The following is a 21,962-nucleotide window of genomic DNA, read 5'->3' on the forward strand; positions in this document are numbered from 1 at the left end:
TGCACAGTGTCTCATCTCTAGGCACACAGCTGGTCCATGCAGTCCATGTTTCCACCAAGCAAGCCATAGCATGTTGCTCACAAACCCCACTCAAATGCTCTGCCTCCTGAAAGAGCCAGAGGTCGTGCTGGCAGCATGGCCCAGAAAAGTTGGCTTTTCAAAACAGCTGTGGCTTTTTTTTTCCTGCTACTGCTGAATCAGGAAAACCTCTCCTAAGGGAGCCGCAGCATGCCACCCATTCGGGGAGAAAATGTGTCTAAACTTTATTTTTTGTGTGTCTAGAATTCCTTTTCAAACAGAGGGGAATCCCACACCACATTCCCTGTGTAGGAATAGCCACTGATGTCCTCTTTTCTCACCTGGCTATTACTCTCCAGGCGATAAGTGACTGAAACAACGTGCTGCCTGTTTTAATAGTCATCTTCTTCAGGGTGATACTTGTATTGCTCTGTCGTCATGAGCAGACAAGGATGCTCAGAGCTATGAACAAAAAGTCTATCAGGACAGAAATTGCCACCTGGCACTGCCCTGGAATCTAGGCACAGTATACAGTGGATGAAAAGATGCTGGGTAAAGAGCAAGAGATCAGAGCTCTAACCTGGTCTAAAGAGGCTCCCTGAACATTAACTACTGGGGCTGTGTGCAAGATGGTTCATTCTTATGGACTCCAGCAATTCCCTCTGCGTACAGGCAGTGCTTTAATGAGCTCTCACTTCTTGTAAATGTTTCACATGTCTTAACACAAATGTGAGCAAATTGTCATGTGCAATATTTTCTCAACCGTAGCAGCTGCACGGGACATCGCAGCCTTTCTATCTTCCATTTTTATCTATTTAGATCCCTTCTCATTGGATTTCACCTGAATCAAATTTTTACTTTTGCAGATACATTTCTCTTTCTGTACTGCAGATACGTTTCAACTGAATAGTAATAGTAATCCTCCTCCTCTTCTTTCCCTCCCCCTCCTTCTTCCCCTCCTCATTCTCTGGCTTCTTTTCTCTCTCCCCCATCCTCTGTCCCTTCTCGCCCTAGCCCTCCCATTCTTCCTCCCAGCTTCCTCCTTACCATCTTCTTTCTTCCCCTTCTCCTTCAGATACTCTGTCTTTCCCACAGAACTTTGGGTGGTCAGAAGACACCTCTAAATGCCAGACCCGTGGGTCTGTCAGTGTCAATAACGCTCTTTCTGCTCTCCTTATACAATATTTTATGATTGACATAGTGCTCTGTATCAGCATTGCTTACATTAACATTGTGCACCGTTTCCCCCTCTCTGTGGGTGTTCAGATCTCAGAAAGAGAGAAGCCTGATTTTTTTTTCCTAATTTATTCTTTTTGCATGTTTCTGGTGAGTGTTCACATAGGTGGACAGTTTGTTTCTATCTGGGGATTAGGGCTTAGGAGGATTCTATGTTGACTTACAATGAGGTGAAAAGAACGCAAATAACAATAGCAGAAACATGCGAGAATTTAGATATATAGGCAATTATCTTGTTTGGTGTTACAGTATAAAACAATTACATACTACTTTAAAATTTGAACCCTAGGGAACATCATGGAAGAGGGGCAGAAAGACTGTAATAACTAGAGGACTGTTTGTGTGACTGCCTGTCTTAGAAATGTGACCTGAAAGTCTGCTGTGTGACTGCCTGACTTCAAAATAAATGCGCCGTGAAATAGACTTGAACCATGACGGATCAGCAGATGTGCTACATAGGCCCCCACTTCTAGACAGAGAGCTATATCATGGCATGTATAGATTGCTTCATGCTAAAGTCATCCAGACATAAAGAATTTCAAAGTGCAAGTTGAACAAGCTTACAAAATTAAGGGTCTTGTGAAATTTGTGATCTGTTTTATATATATTCTCTTCTTTTATTTGTTGTTACAATGCTATAACAGAGCATATACACATATACATATATGTATATATATAAAGTATATATGGACAAATATAGCTCTGTATCACTATGGTTTTACATTAGCATTGTATGTTGTTTCTGCTCTCTCCATGGATATCATGCATGTTTATGTGTATGTGCATGTTAATACATGTATACATACATATGGATAATGATAAAGTAAAATAAGCTGTCAGTTTGAGGGTAAGGCAGCATGGAAGGGACTAGAAGGAAGGGATGTGGGAAGGACTGGAAGGAGGAAAGAGAAAGGGGAAGTTTTATATTTTAATTAGAATGTGAATAAAGAGAATTTAACAAAATTGGACCTTTTGATCGTTTATTTCATTCAATAACAAGTCCCTAGATAAAATTAGGCATTAAATAATATAAACTTTTTTAACTGGGTGACATCTCATCTCATTTGCCAAGTATGTTATCAGGCCTTTGCCAATACTAATTTTTATTTTTATTTATTTATTTATTTGTTTATTTTTTTAATTAAAGATTTCTGCCTCCTCCCCGCCACCGCCTCCCATTTTCCTCCCCCACCCCCCATCAAGTCCCCCTCCCTCGTCAGCCCAAAGAGCAATCAGGGTTCCCTGCCCTGTGGGAAATCCAAGGACCACCCACCTCCATCCAGGTCTAGTAAGGTGAGCATCCAAACTGCCTAGGCTCCCACAAAGCCAGTACGTGCAGTAACATGGGATGTACTCACTCATATTTGGTTTCTAGCCATAAATAAAGGACATTGAGCCTATAATTCATGATCCTAGAGAAGTTAACTAAGAAGGTGAACCCAAAGAAAAAAACATATAGGCATCCTCCTGAATATTAACCTTCATCAGGCGATGAAAGGAGACAGAGACAGAGACCCACATTGGAGCACCGGACTGAAATCTCAAGGTCCAAATCAGGACCAATACTAATTTTTAATGAATCTTATTTTGTAAAGCTCTGAAATGCCAGACTAAGCCTGAGATCAAGCCTGGCCCATGTGGGAGCCCACAGAAGTGGGTCCATTCCACTTTGACTAAGGTCGAGAGTTCAGGCCTATTCTTGTTCCCTTGAGGTTATTGACCTACGGTGTGGCTACTAAGCTACTAAGTGGATGTTTTGACCTAGGGTGTGGTTACTTGATGCTTTGGGTCTTAAGAAGGTAACTACTCTGTTCTTTGTATCTTGGTAAAAGAAGCCTTTTGTCTTCCCCCTCCTCTTTGGATTGGGTATACAATGCCAATGAGAAATAAACGCGGAGAATCTCAGTATTTACCAGATGCCCTCCCGACTCTATCAGTTGTCTCTTGTTCATGCCTCTCTTAACTCTCAAGCTTCTCCGTGGGGCGGGCAATTATGACGGGAATGCTTGCCTCAAGGTCGTTGTCCCTGGCACACTGGCTCAGAATAATGCATGACACAGGACCCCTATTAACAACCTTGGGGCTGTCTCTGAGACTGACCAGCTACAGGTCTGCTTCTGGTCCAGCAGACAGAGACAGTCCTTTGTTGTGGTCACTAGTCTTGCTTGCAGCTGTGCCTTATGGTGTGTCCATAGCTCATCCCTAAAATTAGCCGTTCCACCTGTCTCTAGTTGCAAAATTCAAGTCTGGGGCAATTGCTACTTTGTGGCTAAAAAGACCACCATGTTATTATGGTGTGTGTTCCTTTTTCTGCATTCCTCCAGACCTACACAGTTTTAAAGGGTGCATTAAACAAGCTTAGAAAGTCAAGTGTTTTGTGAAATTCATGATCTGTTTTTTTGTTGGGGAATGAATAATGAATAGAATGGGATGTGGGAATTTAAGTTAAAACCTCTAATTACCAGTGAAAGAGAAGGTGAAATAGATATGTTTTTAAGTTTGGAGTGTAGTCTAGAGAGATGGCTTACTGGTTAAGAGCACCTACTCCTCTTTCAGAAGACTACGGTTTTATTTCCAGAATCCGCATGGTAGCTCACGACTGTTTGTAACTCCAGGGGAATCCAGCATTCTAGGGAAGCCTGCATTCACATACATATACCTAGTTCCCAAAACAGACATTTCCAGGATTTTTTTTTTTAAAAAAGCAAATTAAATATTTACAAAGATTCAAATTGCTAATTGCTGTAATGCTGTTTTGCTGTATTATCTGTATACTACGGTTCTCATTTATTCTCATTTTTGTGAGGTACAATGATTTATAAATAATCACGAAATTTGTGTGTCTCTCACATGTATCAAAAAACGTGGTTGAGCTGCATGTGCTGGTACATGCCTGTAATTCCAACTCTCAGGAGGCTGAGACAGGAGGATAATTGTATATTCACGGGTACCCCGAGCTATGTAGTAATTTCTAGGCTATTGGGTGAGATTTTGTCTTAAAAATAAATAAATGAGTCATTTACTTGGAAACTGGGGTCAGTCCCTCATCCGTTCATCTGTGGCCAGTTAGCCTTTTGTTCCCACGTCTAGTGTGTATTCAGAAGAGTACAACAGAAAATCATCATCTTTGTAGAACTTGAAATCTCAGTTATTTGCAGGGGTTTAAGATAGTCATTTGAATATACCATGTGGTGTTCAATGTAAATGGAGAAACAAAGCACTGAGTAGTGACCCACAGTGAGGTTGGGAGAGAGTGCCTTCTGTCGTGTGTGGTCTCCGAGGAGGGAGTTTAAATGCCTCTGTGGGCTCCTGTGTCCTCTGCCTTTTGCTCTTGTATTCTGTTCATAAGGCTCCTGATGCTGGTCTTCAGCTTCCATCCATGCTGACACCACTGCTCCTTAGGTCCTCTGGTTTGACTCAGTATTTTTCCATCTAGCAATACGAGTTCAGAATTTCCAGTCCTTGGTGACTGGGTGCATATAATAGCATTCTGATCTTCAAGTTACCTACTTGGAACTAATACTAATAGAGTTGTGTACAATTTCAAAACCAAGTTGTGTTTCCAGATGTGTGTCTTTAAACCCTTCTGAACTCTACCCCTCTGTGGTAGAGTTTTGAAAAGAGGTTAAAAATTTTGACCTGTGGCTAGAGAGATCATTCATCAGGGAAGAACCCTGGCTACTCTTGCAAAGGACCCGATTTTGGTTCCCAGAACTCACAGGGCAGCTCACAGTGATTCCTCGTACTGGCTTCCTTGCTCACCCGAATGCACTGACACATATACACAGGCAACACACACACACACACACACACAATTCTTACCAGACTGTTTTTCTTTCAACAACAACTTAGTATACATGCTGCCTCTTCTGGTGTGTGGGATGATGCTCTATTTTTCTTCTGAAAGCATTTCACTGTCTCAGGCTCTTCACTCCAGCCTCTTGTTCATGCATGGTCTGGCAGCAGAGCTGTGCCGAGAGGAAGTTTGGGAGGGTGCTTTTGACCTCTGACAGGGCATCACGCGCTGCCCATCAGCAATGGCACAGGGGACCATATGGACTTGACACTTTTGTGTTTAGTCATCGAGGAAGGCGAGGAATACTCTTTATGGTATTCATGCCATAATGCTGTCACTTCCCAATCAGAAATAACCAGGAACAGACAAAAGACTGCAGCCCTGAGACAGAGAAGAGAAACAACCATTTACCCGTGTATTCTTTACGTTGAGTTGAAAGCGGTAGATAGCTGATATTTACTGGTAAACATGACACCCGGTTGTGATATGTTTAAAAACTAATCTTAGAAAATCAAGCAGAAGAACTATTTATTTGTGTGTTTGGGATGAAATTGTCCCAGGCTAGAAAAAAAAAAAAAACCCAAAAGGAAGCAAATGCTTCTAAATGCTTCTGTGATGGGGAGAAATATTGTCTTTCTATTTATAACTCACGCCGAGCCCATGTAAAAATAGCTTCAAGAGGCAGATTTTCTCATATCTTGAACACAGAGTTGTTGTTGCCAGTGATTTGAGGAACTCTAGTAAGTGGAGATCTTGGTGAATTTGGAAAGTTTAGCATGATCATTGACACTGGTTTTCTTGTGGGGAGGAAATTATCATCAGTGGGGAAGACCAGGCTGCTGTGTTTTACTTCTTCTCGCTTCCCAGGCTGTCAAGATATGTCTTTAACCAAGTTGGTATTTCAGCACTGTATTTCTGTCTGTGAACTGTTTGGGGGCTAATTGATTCAGTATTTTGTTCTTTTCAAAACTAATTCTGTGTAATTGGTGTGTGAACGAAAACATAGAAAGAGTCCCAGGAGTTGATGGCAAACGTTCTTCCTTATTTTCAGAGGAGTTTCCTGGGCTGTGCCAGTTTTCAAGTTGGGGAACTGCTGAGGTCCAAGGAGCAGCTGCTGTCGCTGAGCCTGAGGTGAGTGGCTTTGTCTGCAGACTGATGAGGTTGACAGCCAGGGTGTGGCTGTCCTGGAGGAGTCACCTTTTGCACAGGCGACCGACCGGCTCCAAGATAGAGAGCAGGACAGCAGTTCAGGTTCATGTTCAGGATCCCATCCGGGTGCAGAATTATTAGTATGTGTTAGGAAAACATTTCCGTCAGCAGTAGGTGATAGCAGTCTTTGAAATGAAGCAAATACAAACTATGCTCACTCTATCAAATAACTTTCTCTAATAAAACCATCACTATATCAATGAGTCCGTTTTTATGCTTGAAATACGTCTGGTGCAGCGTGGTAGCTTTATGATAGGAAAGGTGAGCTGGCTTTTTCAATGGTGTCACTACTCTATTAATCCTATTTATTAATGATAAATTTAAGCGGGTCAGTAGATCTTGGCTAATTCTGACCTTAATTTATTTTGACATCAGAGATGAGCGGCCTTTACGAAGTTGCAGAGTATATTCATACTAAGAGGAGTTCAGAATGACGATTTCTTTCTAAAACTTTCAATAAATTTGAAACCAATCTCTTATTTCTAATGTATAACAAATTTAATGACTATGGGTAAAGAACACCACTCTGCATTTATGCAATATAAAATGAATACAAAAATGTAGAAATAATTATTTGTCAATCTCACAAAGTTCTTGCTTTGATAAAACATGGAGGTTATTTTCAGGGTCTAATATACTAAATTTGTTGTATTTTTTTCTTTCCAAAGAACCACGTAAAGCCACAATTTATTTCATTAAATTTAAGTAGTTTTTATACAATGTATATCCTTAAGTATTCTGTCTCTCTTGGTGGAATCTGAATTTATGTGTTTTTTTACTTAATTTTTCTGATCATCATGTCTCTGCATTTTGATTTAAAAGTATAATATTTGTATTATAACATTATATAATAAATACTCTCCAGGCAGCAGAATGCGAGTTCTGAAAAGGCTGCCCTAATTTCTTTAGCTTCTCTCAGAGAGTGTCTGTAAACATGGTATGGTAATATTTTTTATCTGGGAAGACATAAATTTTTTTCTAGGATGATAATGTTTTCCTCAATAAATTTTGCTGTTGTTTTTGGTTTGGATTATGGACGGGCCAGCTACAAAGACTAGCTGTCAATGCTACTGGTACTCTCCAACACAGTAACCTAGCATGGGGTTAGGAGCTGAAGCTAAGCTCCAAGACCCGAGACTGGTGGCAGAATATATCAAACACAGAGCTCACTTAAAATTAACAGTTTGCATGCATGCCTATTTATTTCTCTTTTGTAAGGTAGGGTCTTGCCTGCTCTGGCCTTAAACTCTCTATTTTCCCACCTTAGCTTTTCAAGTGTAGGGTTGCAGTCATGTATCTCCATGCCTCTCTTGCCCCGAGCTTTCTAGTGCAACTGAGGGCACTTTGTTCCCCATCTTCTTGACTCCCTTGCATTCACACCTGCAACATGCAGTACAATAGTGCAGCCCTTAGGGGCTGAGATGAAAGAGTTTGCATTTTTGAAGACAGGCTCTAACCATGTAGCCTTGGCTGTCCCTAGAGGTTGCTATGTAGACCAGGCTGGACCTCAGATTTGCCTAGATCCTCCTGCTTTCTCTCTTAAAGGATTGGATTAAGAACTCTTCAGTGAGATAAAAATTAGTGAACTCAGAGGCTACCTTTAAAAGTGTACTAGAAGGATCAAATTGAAAATACTAAGTGTCTTGACCCTCCTCTGGGGAGGGGTCAAGGCTTGGCGGGCACAGGGACAGGGTCTCCAAAGATGAGGCCAGAGATGGGGACTTGGGACTTACACTAAGGAGATGAAAAAGTGGTATAAAATCTTTAGAATTATCTGAAAGAGAAATAAGTTTCCTATTTTGATCTAAATGTCTCTAGTTCATAGGCATTTGATTTTGATTGTATGAAAAATATTAGCTGTAACAAAAATAATTATTTTCTGGAAAGATACTAATTTTGAGTATTTTGATATTTTTCATCCTATTTTTTTCTATAATCATTATATCCCTTCACTGTGATCAGGCAGATTATAGTTTACCTTAGCCTTGCATTTCCAGCACATGACCTGTAATTGGTTTTGTTTGTTTTTTGATGCAATTTATCTTCTTTTGATGGACTGTCCCTGGGATCCTGAGTTGGAATAACAGTAGGTCAGGGTTAAGGAGCATTTTTGTTTTGTTGTTTTGTTTTGCCTTTTATATTCATTTGATTATTTATGACTGCTATTCTTCCTGTGTTCCAGCTTTGCTTTTAAACAAAGAACAAAACATCCACAGAAACAAGGGCAGGTTTGCAGACATCCTTCCAGGCACTGATTTTATTGTTTGATTTATTTATTTCCGAGATAGGGTTTCTCTGTGTTACAGCCCTGGCTCTATATACCAGGTTGACCTAGAACTTACAGAGATCAGCCTGTCTCTGCCTCAGTGATGTTTTTTATGGCCTTGTTTGTTTCATTTTGCTCAAACCTGAAGGTTTGCACTGTGTATTCTGGCCCTTGGGGAGCTAACAGGTAATTCAAATGCTAATATTGTGTCTAGCTACCCAGAGCAGGGAGCCCATGTTCAGGGTGATGCCTCCCACAGGGACTTTGTACTGGACACCAAGTGCACTGGATATTTTTTCCTTATAGAAAACTTAAAGGAGAAAGAAACATAAATACAATTTGTAGATTTAGACTCAAATTTCATGTGTGTCTCTTTTATAGTTGTAGAGTAACATTTGTTTACATATATTTGGGGTAAGGCCTCCAATATATAATCTGGTTCCTACCCATATATCTTCTTAATATACATAGCACAGGTCACCAGTTCTGAGTGTGCCAGCTTCCCACATGGACTGATTGTCCTTATTTTGTATGGACTTCCATACCTTTTTAAAAAGTGAATTGGTTGTTTTGGGGTTTATATGCTTTCCCATCTCCCCACTTCTTCTATATGTTAATTGTGTTTGCTGGTGCTGTTGCCCAGATTGCTGCTCTGCCTTCCTGACTTCTGTACATCATACAATTGATGCAGATTTCTTTTACAGCAGATTATAACTTTAATTGTGACAGATATTGAATAATCTTACATTCGTAACTAAAGTTATCAGAAAATACACTACCAAAAATACAGTTGTGTGCTCTGTGCTGAGAGTGGATTGGAGGTAGCGCTTCTGATCCTTATCAAACTAACCAATGACGTGTCTAATCCATCCCATAAATCCATCAGAAGTGGCAAACAATTTAGCATCTTTTCCTAGGTTATAATGTTCTTAAACAAGAAAGAGTTGATCTGAACTTGCTCTCTTCTGACTGGAGAGTCGTTGATTTCACGGATGCGCTCTTGTCAGCAAGAGACATCTGGACCCAGTATGAAATGTCACATGCCGTGTATACTTTGCGACTGAGCTGTAGCAAGGACTTGGAGACAGTGCCATTTCTTCACTGGTTCGTGTTTTTTTGATTTCCTCCTCATAGAATTTTAGTTTTACAATAGGTAATAAGTAAATGAATATTAGATGCTGTGGAGAACTCAGATATGTTAGCCATGGTGGCAGAAAGTGGAAACCAGGCTCACAAGATTGAGGGAAATAATGACACTTGTTCCAACCAGCCTCAGAAACGGGGACACCCATAGCAACTGAGCACGGTTTGCTACCCACGTACCTGGAATTCATATGCTCTTCTAGCCTGTCCCAAACCTTTGAGGCCATCTAAGTAGGACTTAGGAGAACTGTAGTGTGTCGTGTCATTTAGTAATAACAGGGTGGGAAATAGAAAGATCTATTACTGAGCAGGGCTAGGAAAACAATCTCACCGTTTTACTGGGGCAAAGTAGCAACCATGTGAAGCAATTAAAAAGGTGAGATTTTTCAGAGGGAGAAGGGCAGAAGGGAGTTTCCGACGTTCCTGGGCTTGGTTGTTGACTTTCCTCACCGTGCACTGCCGTTCAGCCTGTACGCAGTTAGCAACGCTGAGGTTTTGTACGCACTAACAACAGTGACAGACTCTTCAGAAAGGAAGAGCCATTACTAGTTTGCAGTTGATATTGAGAGCATGCTTAATAAATAATACATTAAGCAGACACGCCATGCAAGCTCTGCATTCGATGCTTTCTATGCACTAGCTTCTTTACTTCATGCAATGCATTTCTATTTTATATTGGATTGGTTGAGCTCCCACGGCTGCTGGCTATATACAGAAGAATGGAGCTCAGTTCGTCTTTTAGTTTGTTTGGTTTCTAGCCTACTACCTTGCAGGAAGCTTACAGCCTTCGTAAAATCCTCACTTTTTTTCTCTGCCATCTACTCCGCAATTTGGGGCCTTAATTTTTTTTTGATATTCTACCATGAAGTTCAATTTTGTATGCCCGAAGCAGAGCAGAGCTTCTGCAAATGGATATTGGGTAGAAATTTTGTTTGCTATGGTGGCTTCTTCGTCTATATTTTTAATTGCTTCATGGCTTTTTTTTTTTTTTTAAAAAGACTAGTACCAAGGATTTACATCTAGGTGGATTCTATGTAAATCGGTGACTATGATAGTCTAAGCATAAGACCGACTGTGTGTTGCTGGGGCACTGTGGAATGCACCCATAGACTCGTGTGTTTCCACGGGTGGTTCCCAGCTGATGGCGCTGTTTTGGGCTGCTGTGTTGTCTTTAGGAAGTGGAGCCCTGCTGGAGGATATGGCCACTCGGGGAGGGTCTTGAATCTCCACAGACACACTCATTTCCTATCCACTCTCTGCTTCCTCACTGACGCTGGGTAACAATGGGCTTGGTCTCCTGCTGCCAGGCCTTCTCTGCTGTGATGGACAGAGCCCCTCAACTGTAAACCAAAATAAACCTTCCTCCCTTACCATGCTTCTCATCCAGGAGCAAGAGAAGTAACTTCCAGGGCAGTAGTGAGGAACGGATTGTGATTTTCACGAGAAGCTAGATCTGGGGTTAAGATTTACATTTATTTCAGGGTAGACCACATTACCCTCACCCTTTACTCTATCCCAGACTCTGGATATCCTAACATGTCCTGCCACACTTGTCTGACTATCATGTGTGTTTTGAGGATCTGAACTCCGGTCCTCATACTTGTATAGAGAGAGCTTTATCCCCTGAGAAAGATGGGGAGAACCTATCTTCCTAGGTTCTCTGTCTTCTTTTATTAGCCTTTTAATCAGCTTTCTTGACTGAGCATAAATTATGATTATGACAGAACTACCCGCTGGTTCCACAAAACTCAATGTTACTCATGTCTAAAATGTTAAAAAAAATATGTTAATATAAATGAACTTTCACCCACCAGGTCTGCTTTCGGGGAGAGTAGCGCATCTCTGGCTACCTTTAAAGAAGAATAATTCTGAATATTATGGGGTACATCTGCAGAGATATAGACAGCAGGAACGGCATGTACTTCATTGCTCCTTTGGCTACAAAAGTAAAAATCACACACAGTACTAGTCCCCAAAAGCGCATCAGGATGCTGAGTGCTTATGTCAGGAAGCCGGTGTGCTGGAGCGTGCATGAGTCAGCCGCAACCCTGCAGCAGGGTGAAGCAGAGCCTGTGCTTGCAAGACCTGTCTCCTAAAGCACTGACTGCATGGTGCTCTCCCAGAGCCTCCCCTTCCCAGTCCTCTGCTGACCTCTGACCTGTTTGCAGGGAACTTTACACCAGGTTCCTGCAGCTCTGGTACCTTCACAGATCTCCACAGAGGAGGCATCTTCATGGGTGGTGCTATTCCATTTTCTAAATGACTGGATAATGATATTTTTCTATTTTATAGATGAGCAAATATATGAGCAGCAGCTAGATTTCCCAAGTTTCCACAGCTGCTGCAGGAGGGAGACTGGATCTTGTCCACTCAGGGCTTTCCAGGGCAGTGCATTCTCTTTGTCTTTGTAATGTGTCAGGTAGCGCTCGGTTATTGTGAGGATGGGACGGGATCTTCAAACTGGCACTTGATGTTCTTCTTGGACCCCGTTTGTGACAGGGCACTAGCATTTGGGGTTCTCTCCATTTTCACACAGGAGAGTATTTGTACTTTAGCCCAGCTTTCTGCTCATCTTTCCAGGGCTGAGTGGAAGTTTCCCTGCTCTATGATACTTTCGAGAGCATCTCTTCTACCCAACAGGAAGTCTTCCTTTACTCCTTATCAGGGAACAGTGAGGGAGCAGGAGGATTTGGGGTCAAGTCCTTTTCCTGTGGCCACTCAAGTCTCCTGGGTTAGGCTGCTTTCTCTCCTTCTCCCCCTCCCCCCCCCCATCTGTTAATGAAAGCTGTAAAGATTTTTTTTTCCCTGTGGTGTGTGATTCTGGGTAAATTAATAAATGCAGTAAGGTCCCAAGGTCCCAGGCCCTGACTTGTGCTAGCGAAAAGCATTATAAATACTTTCCCATTGCTTCTTTCTTTAAAGTCAATTTCTTCAGTATGCCTTAATATTTTGTTTAGTTTCCTTATCTAATGCTTGGAATTATAACCTCCACAGTTCTCTCATCTGCCGATGGCAGATAGAGGTGTGGACTTATTCTTTATATAAATGCAAAATTTCAATGACCAAGAAATGAATTCTTACCTGAAGCCTGAATTCTGGCTTTTATCCCTTTGACATCCTATCTAGTGTATATCTGAGGGAAGAGCTCATCAGAGGACACATGCCACAGTTTGTTTGAATGAAGCCTCCTGGAAGAAATAAATACAACTTTTTACTACCAACGTTAGGCCTGTAACACTGAAATCAAAACAGAATTTGTAAATGTGTAACTGTCATGTGTCTATAACTTGTGTCAGAATTTTTTTATTGTATTTTATCATTTGTTAATTTTTAAATGCTTGAAAATAGCTTTCCGTTGGTTGAAGTTTAATTATACTTACATCATTTCCCCTTGGAGTGCCTCCTTCTAACCCTTCCCATGTACCACCATATTGATACTGTTTTTTTAAAAATCGATATACTGAATACTATGTACAGAATACATTCAGGTGACTTTTTCTCTTGCTTGTACCCTAAGAATGAAGGGAGATATCAAAGAGAGGAGCAAGGGATTTGCTTCAAAAATGAGTTCTTGTGAGACCCGTGCTAAAGGTTGCTAACACGAGCCATCTTGTAGTAACTCTTGAAATTCCTTCCAACCACTAAAAATGAGTGGAAAATCCAAATCATATAAGTATTAATTCACTACAATAAAGAAATCATTTTTATTTATATTTGTATTATATTTATTTATAAAAAATATTTAATTTAAAAATACCCCAGAACCTAAATTCTGGCTCCTCTCCAGCCATAGAAAACGTTGAGTGCTCTGAGACTGGATGACCTTGAACTGCTGGCTGACCGTCCGCTATCTGCTCAGTTCTAGGACTATAACCTACACCATCATACCCAGGCTACCAAATGGGCTATACATCACCAGTCCTAAGCTCAGTTTCATATCCGTGAGATGTGGATACCAGCACTGCCTCCCTTCCAGGGCCTGTTGTAAGGATCGTGTGAATCCTAATGTGAAGTCTTTATAATGATGCCCCCGACAGGGAATACTAATAATTATTTTTAGTATTTTCCTCTATTGATGTATGTAGGGAGTTTTCTGTTTTCTTTATAGGACTCGGTCAGGCGTCTGGACACAGTGCAGCTGAGCTAGTTGTGTTGCAGGTTCTCCTCAGCCATCCACTGTTTAACTAATCATAATCTTATCATATTATATCAATCTGATATTTCCCTTGCATTCAGCTAGGCTTTCATGACATCTTAGTTGTCTCTGCGGTTATACATGCTGCACCTTTCTTTATGTCCATAATTCATTTGCATCACTGGACGTAAGGCCATGGAAACCAATTAGCACTTCCTTCGTTTGCATTGTTCGAAAGATGTGGGAGTCACCGTACTGCAAATTGGTTTAGAGTTCTCAGGCAGTGACGGGACAGCCCATGCCTAGAGTAGACTTCAGCAGCTCCCCAGTTTCTACAGAAAGGCCTGAAGTCTTTCCTCTTTTAAAATGTGAATTGCACCAAGTTTCTCTCTGTACACAAAGACACCTGCTTACATAGTCTGAGAGAGAGCTGAGTTACTTGTGAAGATAATTTGCAGGATGCTTAGGCCTGAAAGGAACTACACGCGACTTGCACATCTTGTACTAGAAATCTCATACTGACCAGAGTAGTGTCCACCATTGTCACCATGTTTCTGCTCCCCTGTTGCAATTAAGTCATCTCTGTGCAAACAGCGATTTTTGGATCACTAGCATCACATTGTTATTGTTTCTTTAAGAAAAGGAAGTCAGTGGTGCAATATGTTTGAAGCTCCTACATGAAAAAGGAAGAAAAGCAGGATTTCTTTCTATAGGACTTCTCAGTCTTCACCAGCCCTCCAAGGCCTCCTGGGAGACTCAAAGGGCACACGTCACAACAACTTTATTTGGGTTGACTATGAGCCAGTTTCTTCACAGAACATTTACTAACAGCTTGTGAGACCCATGGCTTAAAAATATGCTCATGTAGTTCAGAAAATTCTGCTTTATAACAATAGTAACAAAAAAAAGGATTTTTCAGAAAAATAAAGAAGCAGTGTCTATTTTTAATTATGAATTTTCTTCTACCGTAAGCATATTCTTTGCCGTAGGCTTGAGTAGGTTGGTGTGTGGGACATTATCAAATGGACATTCACCTTCAACTCATCGGCCAAACCTTTCTTCCCCCATTTTCCCATGCAGGCTTCAAGGAGCCCATAATACTTATTCTCTCACTACTGAGCTATGTAGATCTCTACTTCTTTAAGTCAAACAAAATATGGGAGGAGTGTCTTTCAAATTGTCCACTCTCTCTTTCTTTTATAGTGTTTGATTTTTGAGATTATAATAAAATCACATATTTAGCCTTTTCCCTTTTATTCCTCCAAGCCCTGCCATGTTCCATGCCCTTTGCTTTCTTTCAAATTCGTCACCTCTTTCTATTTCATTGTTACTATGTGTGTATGAGCATTCCTAAATACGTAATTAGAACCTGCTCATTCTGAATAATGTTTCTTGCATGCATGTTTTTAGGGCTGACCCCTGGATATTGGAGAACCTTCTGGTGGGCTCTTCTCACCTACCGGTGGGCTCTTCCCTGGGAAGACTGTTCCTCCTGCTCTCAGCATCCCTTAGCTCCCTGCAGTTCTCTGTCAAGGTCATGGCCAACTCTTCTAAGCTTGGCTGCACAGAACACACGTATTTGCTTGTGGTTTTAACTACGACAAAGTGAACTATACTCTCCTTTTGAGAGTTATTCCTGATAGAGCTTTTCCTTTCTTGATAAAATGAAAAATTTGAAGATATTTTTAAATGTAACCCAAAGTACGAATCTCAGCATCATTTTTAACTCTTTCTTCTTGAAATTCCTATCTGATTATGTATTTTTCTCCTTAAGACCTTCCATCCTGTGTGGGATTCCAGGGCCTCCTATGCACAGTGTGCATAACTAGGCACACATGAATTCAGAAGCTTTAGGCAGGCATAGCAGCTTCTCCATCTTTTAGGGATGCCTGCATTTCAGCTTCACGTTGGCTACATAGGCCACTTTGGCCATTACTCTTCCTTCTTATGTGCATGGTGTGGTCACCAAGCACTTTGCTAGCACGGGATCAGAGGTCTATACTTCTGTGCTCTCCGTTTGTCCCCTGTTCCCTGTGTTCAGCTTAGATGAGCTCACAGTCGTACCTGTGATGCTAGAATGTGGCCTAGCTGCCTCACTACTCTGGTCTTCATGTCATGGCCTTTACCCCAAATCCTCTTATCCCCTAGAAACCTGGAACAATCCAGGCATTGTCTCAGTAAGGTCAAGTCACCAGCCATGCCCATGGTTTCCCACTGACTCCTCAGTTTCCTTTGACCAGTGACTTTCTTCTTGTCTTTCCTTTGAGGTCACCATTCCTAGTCCACAGTCTCAGTGGCCAAAGAATATCACCAGCTCATAACTGGATGCCCAGTTGTCAGGAGCCATTTCCCCCCTAAGAATCATTACAGGAATCACCCTAGGGAGTCTGCAGAGAACCTCACACCCATAATTGTGTTCTATTGAGAAAACCTGCCCCTCATCCAATTAACTGCTAATCTTAGCGGAACCCGCCTCTCATTCCAGCTATCCAGGGAACCAGGTGTGGCAACTTGTGACTTCCTGGCCTGTCCGAATGTAACCTAGCTACGTGACCCGGAACCACGCGGCCGGCAAGATCCCTTGCCCTGCCCCCCATTCCTTACCATATATAAACTGTAACCCGTCCCTAATAAACGGAGGCTTTGACAAAACTGCTTGGCCTCCTTCTTCTGTCTTAGCTCATTCCCTTCCAGGTAGCACCCCTCCGAGACCCTGGAGTAACTGGATTGCAGAGTGGGTTACAACCCCTAGACTGAGTAACCCAGACCCAAATGCAATCGACACCCAGTAAGGCTATCTTTGGATTTTCTGCTGATAAATTACCGGTCCTATTTCATAGTCACATGTGAGAGAGATTGAAACTGGTCCCTGGGAACACAAAGAAAACTTTCTTTTCTCTGTACAGCTTGTTTCCCCAGACAAGTTCTTGAAGTTCAGGACCCCGTGTTGACTCACTTTCCTGCTTCTTTGGAATGTAGCGTTGCTATCCCCTAGAGGAACCATAGCTCAGAGGCTAGTGAGTGGCTTCACTGGGAGAAGGTGCTCGCTGCTAACCCTGACAACCTCAGTTTCAGTCCATGTACCCACATGCTGGAAGCGGGAAGCAGGCCTAGCAAACTAACCTTTCTGAGCCGTTGCATTTGCTCTCTCACGTAGGCTGAACATGTTCGTTTAGTGTGCCCAAGGCCTTGTGGTCCATCCTCAGTACCACAAAATAAATACACGCGTAAATAAACACAGTTAAAGCCAGTGTAGCAGGCTTGTTTTCCGCAGTGCTGTGTTACAGTGGGAGATGTTTGCTTTCAGCCCAGCAGACAATTAGGTGAGTGAGCCCCTGGGTTCCCTGATCAAAGTACTCGGAACTTATTAGGTTTGCATGGGAAAAAAAATACTGTTTTCTTATCTAAAATCAAATTTAAGTTTTCTCAGGGGCTTACATGGTAAATAGGAGAGATGGTCTCCAAGGGCTCTTGTGTTTGCTTCTTGGGCAAATTGCCCATGGACACTAAATGTCTTGGCTATTGAGATTTGGCACTGGTTCCAGTACGGATGGATGGATTTCTGCAGGGCACAAGGGCATTGGCCTTTAAGAGCACGAAGGGATTAGCTGCGATTATAATGAAAGGCGTCGTTGTCACCAGGAACTAATTACTTTGCTTAAATTTCCCAACCTGCTGAGCAACAATAACACCAATAAGAGGAGCTAAATCATAAAGTCCGGGCCAGGTAAAATGAATGATGTCATCATTTGATCACAAGGATGTTTCTCCCTCCTCTTCTCTCATGTCATCTCTCAGTCCCCAACACCTCCACCGCATCATGAAGCAAATAGTTCTCAACTGATACTATTTTTTTCATGACAAGATTGCTTAAAGAATAGACAGGGAGGAAATGTAAGCTGCATGAAGGCCGTAGGAAGAGGAAAGCAGTGGAAATGCATATAACTGCTTTTGTAATATTTATTATGGGATCATAATATCCCCCCGAAAGACTGTCCTTGTCGTGTCTTTGAATTCGTTGAATTTAAAAATGCCCAGTCATGAATATGAATTGGTACAGAATAAGTTTCCTTTGAATTTCATGATCAGGGTGACTAGAGACGGGAATGTGTCATCCCTGTAGAGTTTTCCCATTTTTGCACCTTTCAGATCAGTCTTCAAAGGGAGCCTTGCCCACTTCCTGCCCTGTGCCTTCCCACAGGGAGGAGAGACGGGAAGGAAGATGGGAACTTCCAAGATACATTATGTGCAATTGGTTTTAAGCAGAGGATCTGGGTCACTCATTGAAGCTGTAAGAGAGCCTGGAAGCAGAGCGCAGAGCGATGTTTTATAGTAACACATGAATGGTCACTCTGGGAGAGTTTTCTCTTTACTCTCTGAGTCATCTGTGTTCATTCGCCACATCCACAGAAGTCATGAGGATCTGGGACAAACTGCAGGGCTGCACACTGATTCTGTAAACAAGTCACAAGAAGAGAGAAACAGAGGGACTAGTTTGGGTTCTCAGGAGGTCTCACAAATATCACCTATAACGGGGTGAAGAATAGCATGTATTTTACAATTTTTTAATAATACATGCAATGCAGTTGAAATAGTGCCTGTTACATAGTCTGTAATGAACACTGGCCACTATTGCTGTCACGATCATCAATCTGAGTATCCCATAAAACTGAGACCACATTTATTTCCTGTCTTTTTAAAATGGGATTTAAATGACCCTAGACTGATGAATGCCTTCTTGCTTTTGTCCTACTCTGTCCTCACATTTTGTCACTTGAGTCCTGAGACTTCAGTGTAAGTTTCATTGGAAAGACTATTTGAGCAGAATTAACATTGAGAAAAACCACGATGCAGATCTAAGCCCGACACTGGCGATGGTGGTGTTGATGCTCTTTCTAGGTGAACCATCAGGTCATAGGAAGCTCCTGAAGGAGTCTGTGTGTTGTGTCCCAGGAGTCACAGAGAAGGCATGGTGGTAAGAGTAGCTGCAGTTATGGTGGTGGGACTCTGTAGTGGACGGCCACACTGCAGCCAGGTGCAGGTACGGGGCTACTGTCACGCTTGCTTTCTCACTCCCATGCTCTTTTCTTTGCTCCAGAATCATGACCAGATATTGCTTAGAAACACCACATTCTAAGGAAGCAACGTGTATGTAATTATCTGAGCTCACTTTGCTATAAGATTCCACTGAGTGGGTCCAGGCATTCCCTCTCTTTTAGAGAGAAATTACTGGCTACATCTGAAATAGCAATAGTTCTCATGGACAAACAACATAGCCAAAAGCCTACAGAATGTTTTCCCCTTGGCCAGCCTCCTGGCTCAATTCTTTTTGAAAGAAGACAACTTGTTAGTTGCAGGATTTTGCAACGTGCAAGAGATTTATATTTGAAAGAAGGTGGGCCAGATCAAGCACTTAAAGCCACAGTATGATAAAACTTCCCAGATTTCTAAAAATCTGATTTTAAGGAGATTTTTATGATATAAAAATAATGTTTAGTGACCAAAATTAAGTTATTTTCTGGTAATTTTAAAAGTTTGAGTGTTTGAAGTTTGCTAGGGGCTCACTGTCTGTCCCTATTCCGATTCATATGCTAAACTTGAAGATAGGGATTTGGGCAAAAGTTTCCAGCTTTGTGGATTCATGGGGAGAGGGCTTTTTGGCATTTTCACTCACATTAAAGGTGCTAAGAACATCCCAAGGCAGCTACTGCAAGCCAAAATGAGAGAACCCTAACACCCAGCTTCCAGAACTCTGAGACTGAATTGATGTGGTCCGAGCTCCCAAGTTGATGTGGGTTTGTTATTTGCTGTTTCTCTAGATTGAAATGAATGTTATTAGATTTTGCTACAGTTCTTTAAATAACTTCAGACAATGCTCTTGTATCATATGTGCTTCCTCATTACTAGCAACAACCCAAACATCACCATTACTCCACCTCTGAAAGCAACTGATGTGATACTCAGTTCTCCAGAACGCAATTCACTGGTGTGGAGAACGAGGTCACTTACAGAGACCAGCGTGCTTTCAAGATGGCAGAGTCAAAACAAGCGTCAGCATTGAAATGCCAGGATAGAAATGAACACAATCCTTACTGGTGATGATGGTTTGTGCGACCCACAGCTTGCTCAGGGCTACATGAACGTGTGTAGTAGGTCTTGATTTCTGTTTTGGTGCTGTGATACATGCCTGACAGAAGCAGCCTAAGGGAGAGTTGATTCTTGACAGTTGAGAGCAGGCCATCTTCCTAGGGGAGACATGGCAAAAGAAAGTGGTGCAGCTGTTCACATCACACCCATAGTCAGGAAGCACAGACAGGTGCATGCTGGGATGCAGCTTTCTCTACTCAACTCAGACCTGTGCATGCTGGGATGCAGCTTGCTTTCTCTACTCACCTCAGTTCCTGACTCCAGACCATGGCATGATGTCCTTCACCAGCACAGTGGTCTTTCCCATCGAGTGAAATCTTTTAGGAAACATTTTCACAGACACCCCAAACGTGCATTTCCATGGAGTTTCTAGATCCAGACAAGTTGACAGTGAGGCCTAATCATTTCAGAGACTGAGCCTGGCATTCTGTCTGTGACCTCCCCTCACAAGAGATGAAGATGCTTTGCACTGACGCTTCTTGCTGGGAGTATTCTGGAAATGAAGGATCTGACAGCTCTGAAGGGAGTTTTAGAAGAAAGTTTGCCTATCCTTTTTGATAATGAACGATTCCACAGGCACATTTGGGAAGCAAAGAATTCACTGCAGCAGTAATTTGGAAGCACACCATGAACCAGAACATTGTAGATAATGCGTGTACTCTAGTGGAAGAAGATGACGATGCTTATAAGGAAACATTCTCTACACATAAAGAACACCATAAGCCAGCACAGAGGGACGCACACGGGAGCTCCTGCTGCTGTACAGACAGTGCAGTCTGGGAGAAGAAACCCAGGGAAGGAAATAAAGTGGAGAGATGAATTCATCCCAGATGTGACTTGCTCTGAGGAAAGACCAGTTACTATAACAAAAGGAGAATTCCTCAGAGCTTAAGAGCAGGCTGCCATGAACTGAACCAAACCACTGCTGTTTCCCATGAACACTGCAAAATCGAAATAATACTGTTTCATTTTGGCTTTCATTAATGCATTTAACATAAATTCAAGACAATCTTCTGACCCTAGCATTCTTAGGTAACCATCAGTACTTGTGATGACTCAGTTTCCACAAGATGAACCAGGGGAGACTGAAAGTGAGCATGGACCATAGGTTTCACTCTTTGTAGTCAGCACTGCTATTCACAGGACTTAAGAGCTTATCCGGTAATAACAGAAAATATGCTAAACCCAGTGTTAGTTAAAACAAGTGAATCTTTTTATTTGGAACACATTTCTTTTATTACCTAACCTTTTCAGAAGATCATAATAACCTCTTAATACTATGGTTTTGGATCATCTATCTCTTCTTCCTGTTTGAACTTCAGTCTAGATAAAAGCCAAATTAATTTTCTTACATGTGTCCTTAGAGGTGTGCAAGGAGCTTTCAGTGATTAATAGATGCATCTTGCTATGGTCAGAGGTCTGAAATGACAGCTTGAGGGAGGAGCAGTGGAAGGAGTAGACATCCTTCTAGAGTACTCTGTAGAAAACTGGTAGAAGACAGTTTATTTAATTTTGCTGTTTACTTATTTTTGCTGATACCCTTGTTTGGTGCAGATAAAAACAATATATTCATCCTACTTCCTCTAAATCTGTATGGCTCCATTTAATCCAGCTTGGCTGTGAAAGCAGCCACACTTGTCTTCTAGAATATCTACCAGATGATTTAGCACTGAAGAGTTCAGATAATATGGAAGAGTAAGTTAGAGGCAGAAAACAGGTCCTTAACAAGGCCTTTTTTCTATCCTTCCATTACGAAGACTGCCTACCCTAGCACACTTGGGCTAAACTCAATGTCTGTGTTTTCACTACAGTTTTTACTCACTATGTGGCATTTCCAGATGCCCCTTGGCTTCATCTTTATGGACTTGTATCATTCTTTCTCTTTTGTGCTCAACTCTGCCCTTGCTAGCTGCTGCTCACCAACTGAATTCTGATGTCTGAGGTCCACTCTCGCACGCTTGCCAGTTCTCCCCAGTCAGCTTTGCCTTTAGCTTCTCTTTCTTTGAATAATA

General features: G+C 41.8%; 1 protein-coding gene across 4 annotated transcripts in view; it reads left to right on the forward strand.

The window, feature by feature from the left end:
• The window catches only part of Inpp4b (inositol polyphosphate-4-phosphatase type II B), a 696,298-nt gene that overhangs the window by 463,679 nt on the left and 210,657 nt on the right, over positions 1-21,962 (forward strand). For all 4 annotated transcript variants that reach the window (XM_050161508.1, XM_050161511.1, XM_050161509.1 and 1 more), the window contains exon 10: positions 6,102-6,181. In XM_050161508.1, the coding sequence (XP_050017465.1) occupies positions 6,102-6,181 (80 nt within the window). The remainder of the gene's footprint in view (positions 1-6,101; positions 6,182-21,962) is intronic.

This window comes from Alexandromys fortis, unplaced genomic scaffold (genome assembly GCF_014885135.2).
Source record: "Alexandromys fortis isolate MF-2015 unplaced genomic scaffold, M_Fortis_MF-2015_v1.1 scaffold_127, whole genome shotgun sequence".
Classification (NCBI taxonomy): Eukaryota; Metazoa; Chordata; class Mammalia; order Rodentia; family Cricetidae; genus Alexandromys; species Alexandromys fortis.